The sequence below is a fragment of the Gadus macrocephalus genome, chromosome 1, assembly GCF_031168955.1.
Source record: "Gadus macrocephalus chromosome 1, ASM3116895v1".
NCBI lineage: Eukaryota > Metazoa > Chordata > Actinopteri > Gadiformes > Gadidae > Gadus > Gadus macrocephalus.
Window position 1 is genome coordinate 14,669,720 of NC_082382.1, and position 13,445 is coordinate 14,683,164.

General features: G+C 44.2%; 2 protein-coding genes and 1 long non-coding RNA gene across 4 annotated transcripts; 1 reads left to right on the plus strand and 2 right to left on the minus strand.

Annotated features, from left to right (window-relative positions):
- The first annotated feature begins 6 nt into the window (after positions 1-6).
- Positions 7-2,442, plus strand: LOC132454652 (uncharacterized). 2 transcript variants are annotated; one of them, XR_009524976.1, is made up of 2 exons: positions 7-1,110; positions 1,173-2,442. It is a non-coding gene; the product is annotated as an uncharacterized LOC132454652 (long non-coding RNA). The 2 variants fall into 2 exon arrangements; XR_009524975.1 differs by having other exon boundaries at positions 7-1,098.
- Positions 2,443-2,710: 268 nt separating this feature from the next.
- Positions 2,711-5,687, minus strand: LOC132454643 (adenosine receptor A1-like). The gene is made up of 3 exons (XM_060048146.1): positions 5,102-5,687; positions 4,312-4,784; positions 2,711-4,078 (listed from the first exon to the last, which is right to left on the minus strand). Exons 1-3 carry the CDS (start codon positions 5,440-5,442, stop codon positions 3,834-3,836), a joined length of 1,059 nt encoding a protein of 352 aa, XP_059904129.1. The 5' UTR covers positions 5,443-5,687; the 3' UTR covers positions 2,711-3,833.
- A 1,107-nt stretch (positions 5,688-6,794) lies between these two features.
- Positions 6,795-12,465, minus strand: LOC132454661 (transcription factor PU.1). Its single transcript, XM_060048167.1, has 6 exons — positions 12,219-12,465; positions 11,901-11,935; positions 8,637-8,856; positions 8,362-8,477; positions 8,001-8,157; positions 6,795-7,689 (listed from the first exon to the last, which is right to left on the minus strand). The coding sequence occupies exons 2-6, from the start codon at positions 11,919-11,921 to the stop codon at positions 7,382-7,384; spliced, it is 822 nt and encodes a 273-aa protein (XP_059904150.1). The 5' UTR covers positions 11,922-11,935; positions 12,219-12,465; the 3' UTR covers positions 6,795-7,381.
- Positions 12,466-13,445: the final 980 nt, after the last annotated feature.

Genomic DNA, 13,445 nt, shown 5'->3' on the forward strand with positions numbered 1-13,445 from the left:
AGAGTATGGATGGCGTGCACGGAATTGGTTGTCGGTATTAAATCCTTCCACCACTTGGTTCATACACTACATATTGAGTAATGATCGAGAGAAACACGAAGCAAAGATGACCTTCATCCACCGTCACCAGAAGACGTCTTGTCGAACCGTACGGAGGGTTAAAAACGTATTAAATCATTCCATCGTCCGACTCCATCGCAGGCTATACGTCACGGTGACTATCGCCATCTCTACCCCCTCGCGTCCCTCAAGTACACCCCGCCATCGTTCTCGGCATGCTGGCCGTTATTGATGAGGTGATGGACCTGTAGGGTATTATACATCAGCGGCTGGCATGGTCGCCAGGCGTGGGCCTCACGCCAACGTTGTACCCCTCCCAATGACTACCCCCAACCCCAATAACCCATCCCATCCCTGCTGATCCCTGTCTGGGCTTTAGACGAGCCAGCCAGGGCCCTCTCCTGCATGTTAACAAGGCGCTAGTCCGGTCCAAGTTTCAGGATCTGTGCCTCTATGCTAATTCATGCAAAGCAGTGGCCACCCTCAATGCCCCCCACTTAGTTCACCCACCCCGCCCGCTCCCATCCCTGATCCAGGCCATGCTAGTCTGGCCTGTATTAACCCGTCCGTGCCACCACTGTCCAGCTTCCCAGTGTCCTACAGCTAACCCAGGGCCCACCCCGAGAGGTTTGCGAGGTTCATCGCAGTGAGACACATACTAAAAATATGTACATCGGGTTCAATATTGTGCAATAAGTACTTGAAATGCAGGACTGGTAGTTGGTGGTTAATATTTAGTCGAACTAGGCAGGCGTAACAACTTTGAGTGGGTTATTTTGTATCCTCTTTGCACCACGATGGACCTTGTTCTCCGTGAGGATCCAGGACACGGCCCCCGGAAGTCGTACAACAGGTAGACGTTATAGTGTTCGAAAATAGACTTAAAATGGCTGACACGTTAGGCGCCATTTTGTGGTTCCTTGTTTTGTTTAGGGTGCAGAATCCCAGCTTTGTATTCAATCAGAAGCAGCTGGTGGCAACCGTATTTGCAGGCATGTGTGTGTGTGTGTGTGTGTGTGTGTGTGTGTGTGTGTGTGTGTGTGTGTGTGTGTGTGTGTGTGTGTGTGTGTGTGTGTGTGTGTGTGTGTGTGTGTGTGTGTGTGTACCTCCAGTCAGAGAGGCAGCAACTAGCCTACCCAGTGGCTACCCCACTGGAATGAGCTCAGCTTTTTCGGCAAAAGAAACAGAAATACATTTCTGGCACAAAGACGGGTGCCATTTCTATTTCTTTCGATCACATGCAGGAATTGCAGGAAGACAGTGAGGTATTTTTGATGGGCTTTCGTTTCGTTACTCTATTACTATTTTGTCTGTAAAATATTGCGGTGGGTTGCATTCTGTTGCATCATACACTGTGGCTGGCTTGTGGGCATGACGCGATCGATATTTCTTAAAAACTCGGCAGGTAGAGGCATGCTGTGGTTCAATGTAAAAATGTTCACAGGATGGACATGTATGGTGAGCTATTCCACAAAGCCATCATAGGAATATGAAAAAGGAGAAAATGTGGAAGATCAAACATAGCTTTCAATATTAGAATTGTAAATCATTTATTTATTTACTTTGTCTTAACTTCACCAGTGACCACTGATATGGACCCTCGTTAAATACATTCATAATTATAAATGACATTATTGCATAGCAAAAGCAAATCAGATCGATAAAACCGTTTTTTTGTCTCTTTTTCTCTGTATCATTACAGGAATCTCATCTGTGAGGATCCTGGATGTTGCAACACAAGAATGCTGTCCTTGGGGCTGAGGTAGTAGATTGAATAGTTGTGGGGTTGTGCACCCCAATCTGAGATAACTATACAATCTACTGTCTTTCCTAAGGAGACAGCCAGGTCAGCCAATCCGCAGCAGCCGTCTCTGAGGCAGCATTACAGCCGCCATATCAAATCATCTCCTTTCTTTACCCTCCCATGTCTTCGTCCAGAAACAGGCCGACTGTGGCTGGGTCGAGGCGGGGTCGTGCTCAGGTTCCTATGTGTTCTGTCGGGGTGAGGTAGTAGGTTGTATAGTTTGGTGGGAGGGATCAGCCCTGCTCAGGTGATAACTATACAGTCTATTGCCTTCCCTGAGGACCACGCTAAACGCATACAAAGGACCATCAACAGAAGAACGTCATTGTTTCAATGTCAACGTATCATTTAGGAAAATTGAAAATGTTTGTTCAGAACAAGATTGTTTCGTAAGTGCTTTGTTTCATAAGAGTTATGCTTGTCATTCTAAATGTTTTATAGTTCAAAAGCTGAGGTTTTTCATTTGATTGTACTTTATCTGTGACTAGTTTAAGGCGTGACAAATTGTTTTTTAATTTATTGATGGAAATAAACTATGAAGCCTTGATTAATAAAGTTTGACGGATGACATATAGAAATGGATTCTCCCTGGATCATTATATGCCCCTAACCAAGGTTTTTGGTCAACCAATGAACTGCTGTCAGGGACTTTCCTGGAACAGCAGACTGTCTGACTGACAAATGACAGAGAGAGTTGAACCTTATCAATGAAGAGAAAGTATGACCATAAATGGTTCAAATCTGCTTTCTATGTTTTCAAAGGCCTATTCAATGTCTTTAAACTAGACTTAGCTTTATTGTTAATACTATATTTAATATTTTAAATATATTTTTTTGTATTTCATGTCCAGGGTAATTACAAATAAAATGGATTTATATATTGTACATCATACTTTATTAATATATTTACTATTCACACAAGTCCTATTCTAAAGTTTGACCAGATGTACAATGTAAGTTGTATACTGAGCTTAATGGAGATCATTTTACTATTTAAGGAATTTTGTGATGGTTTGACTGTCAGTCTCGGTTTTTAGGTATACTTTGTGATAATCTACAAACGATTGTTAGGGAAGTGCACCATCTAGCGGATAAATATGTGTACAGCAAGAGGAGTAAACACCTTAACTCACCCTCTCGATCCGATATTTATTCCTGGGAAACTAAATAAGTCAATAAAGTGAGTAAATACGTCCTAATAGGCCTGCTGAGGATTTAACCACAATAAAGCTGTTTGACTACAGACGTTGACATGCTTCCACCAGGAAGTTGGTTTAGAGAAAATAAAACATTTATTTACCGCTCCATATTTACATTTTATATTTAAAATATCCGCATATAATCTTTACGTTCAGACGATGAACAATGTCTTCCAAAATATGACACATGTACAGTATACCTATGTTTGAAAGGAGACATGATAAGCTTCTCTCACTCTATGCTGATTGGGTATTCAGCCTCTTAAGCTCCAGCCTATTTTTAATTGTCTAATTTGTCTAATTAATATTCTTGGTGTTTGCGTTGTGTGTAAAAATGACTTATCTGTGCTTGTAGCAGAGTTTCTTATGTTTAATTTGATATGACTATCTGTTTCTACATAATAAGGGCAGTGTTGTAACTTGTATGCCTTTTGCTGCGAGAGTGATCACGGTCTTCCTAAATCTGGAGAACCTCGAGGTTAACAGCATGGACAAGTACCATTGACGCATGTGCATGCATACGGGTATGCTATTCTTCATTCATTTTAAACTTCTCTGACTAAATGGCAATGTAACATAGACTTCTTGTGTGAAAACAACATGTAGCCTATATTCACAGTATTAAAATCATAAAAAAAGAGTTGTAATTGCCATTTACATCTAAGACCAAAAAACGACATTGCTGGATTGCTTTTCTTAATTCAAAGTCAAGTGAAATGCTAAAAGGAATAGTAGGCCGAAAGGTCGCATATGGTTTTGGGGTTTAGGAGTTAAAGGTTCTGGGGTGGATTAATCCTACTGCTGACTTCAACAGCTGGATTCACCGATTCAACGCTCTCCGTCCATCTGATTCTGCTGCCTGACCCCGCCCGTTCACCACGCTGCTCCCCACAGCGACCGCTCATCACGGCGAGGACGCGCCTCCAAATGTTGGCGTAGGCCTGCTGGATCTTTGGTATTCGGTAGGCATAGACCACCGGGTTGACTGCCGAGTTAGCGTGGGACAGGAGGATACCTAACAATGGGAAAAAAGTATGCTGGTTTCATATTCCTAGAATGTTGAAGTTTTTCTTTTAACTTTTTGACTCGCCTACTGGATGCGATACCCAGCGCTTCAATTTAACTGAAGGTATAGCACCTGATAGTAGCCTATTGATAAATACTAATCGAATACAATTACCAAGAACGAATCCCACTGGGAAAACTCATGAAAAACATGCGTTCGACTTGAAAGCCTTGGCTACCTGCCTGTATACATGGCTCCTTTAGTGACTGTCTGAGGACCCCAGAAGAGTAGCAGACAGTTCATCACATGCAGGGGCATCCAGCAGCCTGCGAAAAGGAAGAGCACCAATGCCAGGGAGCAGGCGAGTCTTCTCTCCCTGAGCAGGGACACCCGTGCCTGGGGAGTGCTGTCTCGTAGACGGCCCTGGAGGCTCCAGAAGATCCGCACGTAGAGCAGGGTCATGGCCAGCAGGGGGAGCAGAACGCATCCCAGGAAGTTGAAGTAGACCATGAACGGCAGGGAGATCGTGGAGAGAAACGTGCAGGGTGGAGCGACCAGGACGGGCAATTCATTGGATTCGTTCTTGCCGCACGGAGGAGCCATGGTGGAGAAGTTGTTCCACCCGAACAGAGGAGTGAGGCCCAGTAAACATGACAGTGACCAGCAGATGGCGACAGTCAGCCATGTTTGGCTTGGTCTGGTCAGTTTTTGATAACTGAGAGGGAGAACAAAGAAAGAGAGAAAGGGGGGGGGGGGGGGGGGGGGGCATTAGTTAATTAAATTCTTAACTAATTTGTAAACCTGCCTCCAACTAGTGTTGTGGAGCTCTTGCCTGTACTGTAGAGTCATTTGGCAGATTATTATATCCAAAGTGACTACAACCCAGATATCAATAGGAGCCGGCCTTAGCCTTACACTGGGCACAATGAGTATTGAACCCAGTACATTTGGAGTTCAAACACCCTGTAGTCACAGCTACACCATCCGGCCCGCGGTGGGTCGCCGGACAGGGCTGACATCCGTGTCTCTTACCTGAGCGGGGTTTGCAGGCGTAGGTGGCGGTCCACTGCGATGGCGAGCAGGGACAGCACCGAGGCCTGGGTCAGCACCAGAACCACGCAGCTCAGCAGCAGGCAGAGGTGCGGCGCCAGATGCACCCAGCCATCCAGCAGCACGGCCAGCGGCACGGCGGCCACGCCCACCAGGAAGTCAGCCGCTGCCAGGGAAACCACGAAGCAGAAAGTTGGCTCGTGCAGGGCCCCCTTGATGCCAACGCACACAGCAAACACAACCAAGGCGTTGCCCAGGCAACAGACCAATGCAATCAGCACCTCCAGGCCCGTGTAGACCACCCAAGTCCAGTCGGCCATCATGGAAAAAAACGAATTTGAAGGGCGATGAAGAAACGTGAGAAGTGTGATGTGTGGAACGGTTTGATTTCTTTATGCTGGAAGCGATGGTGAAAGAAACAGCGAGTGGTCCCCTCAGGGAGACTGGGAATCACGGATCGGTCCGATGTGTGTGCTGCCGGTCGTTCCAACTCAAAGCTCCTGTACACATCACGCAGAACAAGCAGAGAGAGGAGTAATGGGGAGATTGCTCTCTTTTATTATAGGTCTACGTGCATGCGCTGTTTTGTGGGCTTGCAGACAGATAGACACTGCATAGATACACACTTGGTCTCTGAAGAGACACCATCTGTGTTCCATTAGTGAATTAAAGCCCTACCCCGACAATGGTCCAGGGTAGCTCCATGGGAAAAAGTGAGCCATAGTGCAGAACCCCAAGTCGTACTGTATGTTCAGAATCTGTTTTTTATCGTCTTCATAGTCTAAAGAAAGCAATTACTAGTACTTAAAGAGTACAGACGATCAATTGGCCACATTGGCTCACTCTGACATAAATAAATAAATGCATAAATATAAATAATAATAATAAATGCTGTCTTTCCCGGGCACTTTTTTTTATGGATTTTGCAACCAACAGAATTATTATTTCCGTTTGAGTATGCAATATATTCTATTATTGTAAAAAAAAATATATATATATATATATATACACATGTATATATCGACTTCTAAACCACTGGATTCTTTCCTTTTAAGTAGTCCTGGTTGGAAAGTTTTCCCTCAAGCCAGTGAATAGCGCTATTAGAGTTATCTTTGAAGACATAATGCAGCCTTATCTATTCGACCACTCAAAGACAGGTGTTTGGTTAAGCACTGTGTGTGTGTGTGTGTGTGTGTGTGTGTGTGTGTGTGTGTGTGTGTGTGTGTGTGTGTGTGTGTGTGTGTGTGTGTGTGTGTGTGTGTGTGTGTGTGTGTGTGTGTGTGTGTGTGTGTGTGTGTGTGTGTGTGGGGGGGGGGGTGTTTGTGTGTGTGTGTGAGTGTGTGTGTGTGTGTGTGTGTTAGAGAAAATGAGAGGGCGTGTGTGTGTGTGTGTGTGTGTGTGTGTCACGCGCATCCATGGGTGTGTGTTTTCGTCTATGTGTTTTGTTTAGTGTGTACAAGTTTATACTCTGTTGGGGAAATTTAGTTTTTAGATGTTACTGATTAACTGGAAGCCGGCCGTTGTTGATGCATGCTTACTTTGCATACAGTTATGGGCTTGAATGGGGTGCGGATCTGCGTCTCACCTTGTGTTTGCAATATGCTTATTTGTGCAGAGTTTCCGTCCCTACAATGTCTAAGGGAATATAACAACAATAACACACACTCCATTATATTATACACCTTATTCTTAGATTTATTAAATCTTAAAAAAGTTTTTCACACAAACAAACACACTATTGTCACTATTTGCAGAATCATGTTCACAAGAGAAGCCTTTGTGAATGTGTAGAAATAGCACTTTTCGAACTAAATTGCTCTACTTATAAAGTAGATGTTTTTTTTGTCACAACCTTTTCGATTTACTTAACTTTTAAAGCCAGGCGACTCAGAGCCAGGCTAGCCTATCCAAAGCAGATTTCTCACAAATCAATGATATTTTTACATTTTTCCAGGTCTCTATTTAAACATTTAAGCAGATTTTTGTGCTCCCTTCAGTGACAAGAAAGACCTGTTTTCTACTGCGATTTCAGAGTCGCATCTGGCTTTTTCCTTTCTTTCAAATACTCAGTATTTATTTGTGTTTGAAAAGGTAGGTCAGTGTAAACCGTGGGTTGTAAGAAATAAATAACCATTCCTAGTGTAACCACGGGAATTAATTGTGGGCTCCTTTTTGTCTTGTTTCTCCTACTCTCATTCCTCATGGTTCATTTCCCGCCCTAAAACACGTTCTTCTTCTCCAGAGTTCTTCCCGCCCTTCCGCCTACGCGGCGTGCGAGTTCCCCCGCAGGCCCTTCAGCGTTCCCTCGTTGAACTGGTACGTGAGCTTCCTCTTCACCTTGTGGATCTCCCCGGTGCGCGAGTAGTTCCTCAGCGCCCGCGCCATCTTCTGGTAGGTCATGGTCTTGCGGTTCCCCTTGCGCCGGCCCCAGAGCTGTGCCAGCCGCTCCTTGTTCTGCGAGGAGAACTGGAAGGTACCCGCCGAGGACTGCACCCACCAGATGCAGCTCTGCATGGACGGCGTCTGGAGCATCTCAAACAGGAACTGGAACAGCCGCTCCTTTCTCTTCCCTGCAAGTACGGAGAGCTGGCTGTTTCAGTGTGTGTGTGTGTGTGTGTGCGTGTGCGTGTGTATGCACGTGTGTGTGTGTGTGTGTGTGTGTGTACATGTGTGTACATGTGTGTGTCAGTCTGTGTGTGTGAATTTCATGCATTGTGTCTTCCTCTTCCCTGCAAGTACCGATAGCTGGCTGTCTGCGTGTTTGTGTGTGTAAGTGTGTGGACGTGTGTGTCTGTGTGTGTGTGGAATTCATGTGCTGTGTGTGTGTGGGGGGATGGTTTTTCATTTGCATGTGTGTTTGTGTCTTTTTACTAGGTAGTACCTGAGAGTGGAACGAGAGGCAGTGGATCACATGTATTCTTTCCCTTCTTCTCATTGGTCAGAGAGACAGAGTAGGGGTAGTCCTGGTAATGAGAATCGCTTGACTGGGATTCAGAATCACTGCATCTGTTCACATCATAGGAGTAGCCATGGTGGTCCTGAAACATACACACACACACACACACACACACATCAATATTACAAATTCAAATAAACACGTTGACATTTGGCTCGTCAAATATCTGGCCTTAATATGCATAGTATAATTGGGGGTAAATGATCGTGTTTGTACATCAAGTACATCAATTCAGAAATTATGTGAAATGTATGAATGCTGCTGTCTCCAGGGCGTATGAACCCACCCAGTTGCCATGGGGACTGTGCCAGGTAGTATGTGGTACGTTGTCCTCATATTCTTCATTGGGAGTATGAGACCCATAGTACCACTCATATGCATGTTGGCCCGACCATCGGTTCTCTAGGAGGACAGAACCACAAATACATCAGTTCTGACCATGCAAAGTCCTTAACCACACACACACACACGCACGCACGCACGCACGCACGCACGCACGCACGCACGCACGCACGCACGCACGCACGCACGCACACACACTCCTCCTAATCCACTGCTGACCTATGATGTGGGGGTCCGGCTGGGAGTGTGGTGGGGCGGGCTGCGGTGCGGCGCTGGACAGGGTGTCAAGCGTGTACGCCGGTTGGACCTCCAGCGAGTGCTCCTGCAGGTACTCTTCGATGACCTCCAGGTCCACCTCTGCAGAGGACGAGGCCGGGCCTCCCTCTGCCCAGGCAGCCCGAGCAGTCCCAGCCATCCCCGTCTCAGCCACATAGGCCATCTGGTACAGAGAGACATGGAGAGAGGTCAATAGAGAGACATAGAGAGAGATATAGGGAGACATAGAGAGAGTCATGGAGAGGGGTCAATAGAGAGACATAGAGAGAGATATAGGGAGACATAGAGAGAGACATGGAGAGGGGTCAATAGAGAGACATAGAGAGAGATATAGGGAGACATAGAGAGAGACATGGAGAGGGGTCAATAGAGAGACATAGAGAGAGATATAGGGAGACATAGAGAGAGACATGGAGAGGGGTCAATAGAGAGACATAGAGAGAGATATAGGGAGACATAGAGAGAGACATGGAGAGGGGTCAATAGAGAGACATAGAGAGAGGTCAATAGAGAGACATAGAGAGAGCTATAGGGAGACATAGAGAGGGGTCAATAGAGAGACATAGAGAGAGGTCAATAGAGAGACATAGAGAGAGCTATAGGGAGACATGGAGAGGGGTCAATAGAGAGACATAGAGAGAGAGCTATAGGGAGACATAGAGAGGGGTCAATAGAGAGAGGTCAATAGAGAGACATAGAGAGAGAGCTATAGGGAGACATAGAGAGAGATATAGGGAGACATAGAGAGAGACATAGAGAGGGGTCAATATAGAGACATAGAGAGAGATATAGGGAGAGACATAGAGAGAGGTCAATAGAGAGACATAGAGAGAGACATGGAGAGAGGTAAATAGAGAGCTATAGAGAGGGGTCAGTAGAGACAAAGAGAGAGACATGGAGAGAGACATAGAGAGAAGTCAGTAGAGAGACATAGGGCCCTATTTAACGGTCTGAAACGCAAGTGAGAAGCGCCAAGCGCAAGTAGCTTTGTGGGCGGTTCTATGGCGCAAAAATGACTCTTGCGCCTGGTGCAAATCTAAAAAGGGTTGGTCTGAAGCAGCCTAATTACCCGTAGGTGTGGTTTGGGCATAACGTGCAATAAACCAATGAAAGTGCCAGCTCCCATCCCCTTTAAGAGCCATGAGCGCATTTGATTCTGACGAGTTGATATTTTGACGTGTGTTTAAACAGATCGACGCACACACGGGCGCCCGCATTCATAAATTATTTTACACATATACACACGCGCGCCCGCATTCATTCATTCTTTTTAACACTCACTCGCGGTAAAACAATGTTTTCTCACAATCAAATACTCATCAATCCTAAAAGTTATAGGCATGTACACGATGTCTGTGTCAAGAAAATATGTGTTTGCTGTACCGTGTTTGCAGATGCATTGATTTAAAAGTACAACTTATTACCGCTGTATCAGCTGTTCTTTCGCGAATAATTTACCAAGAATGTGTGGCTAGGTAGATGAGAGAAGCAAAGTGTATGCGCGAGGTGCACAAGCAACATTATGCATGCGCCCTTAAAATAGCATCTGAACAACGCGCCACTGACTTTAAACCAGGTATTTCCTGGTTTGTGGCGCAAGTGGTTTCTGAAACTGCAAAATAGCACCAGGGAACTTTTGCGCCAAAACACGCCTCCGCCTTTCGCCGAACCGCCCCTTGGGGCGCAAGATCATTCCCTAATTTACCGACACGTGGCGCAGGAGGGAAGAGAACACTCTGCGCCAGTTGCAAACTAGCAACGACACATGCGCCAGTGAAAAAATGTCAATTGTGCCGGATGCAAGATAGGGCCCATAGAGAGATACATATATAATTCTTTATTTCAGACCCAGGAGGATCCATATCCACACAAACAAAATAAAAAAATACACAATATTCAGTGCCGAGCATACAGACATGATCGCCAATGGTTCCACAGTCTAGAAGAAAATCGAACCGAACTGCATAGAGGGTTGGCCAAAACTGCAATTAAGTTATTTTCGGACTCAGATGCCCTACACATAGAGGAAGGACAGTAGAGAGACATAGAGAGAGGACAGTAGAGAGACATAGAGAGGTCAATAGATTGACATAGAGAGAGAGATAGAGAGAGACAGAAAGAGACAGTGAGAGAGACAGAGAGAGGGGTCTACGGAGAGCCATAGAGAGAGATAAATAGAGAGACAGAGAGAGGTAAATGGAGAGACCTAGAGGGGGTAAATAGAGAGACATAGAGAGAGAGATTGAGAGAGATATAGAAGGAGACACAGAAAGATACAAAGAGAGAAGATAGAGAGAGAGCGAGACATAAAGATAGACATAGGAGAGAGAGATATTGAGAGAAATAGAGCCAGACATAGAGAGAGACATAGTGATTGACATAGTGGGAGACATAGAGAGAGACATAAAAAAAGACATAGAGATAGACTTAGAGAGAGATAAATAGAGAGAGTGTGAGAAAGCAAGGTAAAGGGACAGATGACCATTCGAGGACAGTCAGTCTCCCGATATAGCGGACATCTCTTATTATGTAAATTATTATATATTGCCTAGAACCAGTAAGCTGTATACATTTTGAATTGCATACATTTTTAATATCTTCTAAATGAGTTTGCCCGATATACTCCTGACCAACCAACAGTGGTCTTTGTGATGGACAGTGACAGAGGTCACTGTCCACGCAACACACTATACTCTATGCTATGTTCTGGATGTTCATTGGACGCTAAAGTTAGACAACAACAACACTGTTCTTCTGAAGTATGGCCGCACTTTGACTATCAAATTTATGCAAGTGCGAGTCATTTTTACTATCACGATAACAGTGAGCTACAGTCTAGTGGATTTTAGAAACATAAAAAAGAAAAACAACAGCGTGTAACTGTTATAACTGGTCTAACTTTTATTTATTTTTGTCATAAATACCATGTAATAAATGTTTATGTAGCTATACTGTTAGGTGAATAAGGTTAATAAGTCAACTTAAATAAGACAGCATGGTAACGCATTCAAACAAACAAATAGCACACAATATGAGAAACAGATCAAACATTACAAATCCAGCTGAATAATAATTCAGAAAATGTAAGTTATTACATAAATTAATTAACAGATTATTAGTACATTATCAATTGATCAAAGGGGAGATAGAGACATATATAAATACATCAATAATAAAGTATAGAAAGAGAAAGAAATGTCAACTCACCATCTCTAGTCTAGCCAACATTCTTGGCAGTTGATCTGTCGAGACAACCAAAACAACACATTAGTAGACACTACGCAAACACAGATGCACAGACATGAACTCAAACATTTTCAGGAGATACGTCACAATCACAAAATTCCAGTTTATATTTTCTCAGGGTAGCATCCTCAGTAGAAGAATAACCTATTTTCTTACCTCTTACATAATTCGATTTTTTTCAGAATTTATTGTAAGACTAAACTAATATGAATCCCTTATATTTTTTGCAATTTAATTGAAACAGCAACACATAAATGAGTGAGTCACTGGGAGCTGTACCTGGCTGAGTATTGGAGTCACCTGACGGCGTATCCTACGCACGGAGCGGTCTCTATCAGAGCAGAGGGCGGTGGTCACTTTCCTTCACCTGTGAAATTGTTGATATATGGATGTACCGGTTTGTTTGCTGCTCGTTTATATTATTTTACTCCTCCAGCCAGCACCAATAGCTCCTCCCTTTGAATATCCACGTTATCAGCGTGCACCTTTAACACAGGTGAGGGTTGGCCACACCCCTACATCACCCCCCCCCCCCCCCCCCCCCCCCCGCCACCTGCAACCCACTCGCCATGACTGTTTGCCTGTCTGTCTGCTGGTCTGCCTCCTTTCCTGTCTTGTCTGTTGGTCTCCCTCTCTCTGGCTTGTATAATTGTTCTATTTGGGTGTCAATATCGTTATGTTTTTATTTATTTTTAGGAGTTGCATGGCAAGGGACAACAAACAAAACTGGTTTACTTTTTTGTACCTCATAGTTAAAACATATCAACATATTTAAAAACATATTTAGACACGCAAACTAGTATGACTAGCATTGAAATGGCTGGGACTTGCACCTTTAGTGCAAGATCAAACCTTTAAGGCCGTTGAAGTTATTCTTGTGCCACATGGTGATTTATTCTTGTGATGATAACTGAAAGAGTTTATAGTCCATGGTCAGGTCAACAGCAGTAGTCTAATTAGCCAGTAAGATTATTGTCGCTGTGGGTTCTGATGGTTCAAATGAGTGGCAACTGATAGCACTGGTTCCCTGCTATCAGGGGATGTGGGATTGCGGTGTGCATTTTTTGCTATAACTCTTTGTCTGTTTTGTCTGCAACAAAGGCACACTAGCCTGGAACTTCTCTTTTTAAAGTTTTTGGATATTGAAATTAAATGAATGAAAAAATTACACAGGGGAATTGTTGTTAGTTTGTTCTGCTTCACTCAAAGTGGTAATCATTATGCATTTACTTCAATAACTTATCTTTAGTGTAGAAATGAATCATCCCAAATATTGCCACCCTGAAAGCCACTATGCCATTATGAAATATTGCCAGTGGCCTATATGAGTCACGGAATCCATCGTAAAACCAACACAGGGGATGGATAGAACAAAGATATATAGTTTGGGATCAGGTGGGGCACTAGGGGAAAGCATATTAATGCTTGCTGGCAAGGGTGAGGCTATTTGCACCCCTGGTACAATTATCAATACATGCTATTTGTACCCAGTGGCGGGCCGTACTA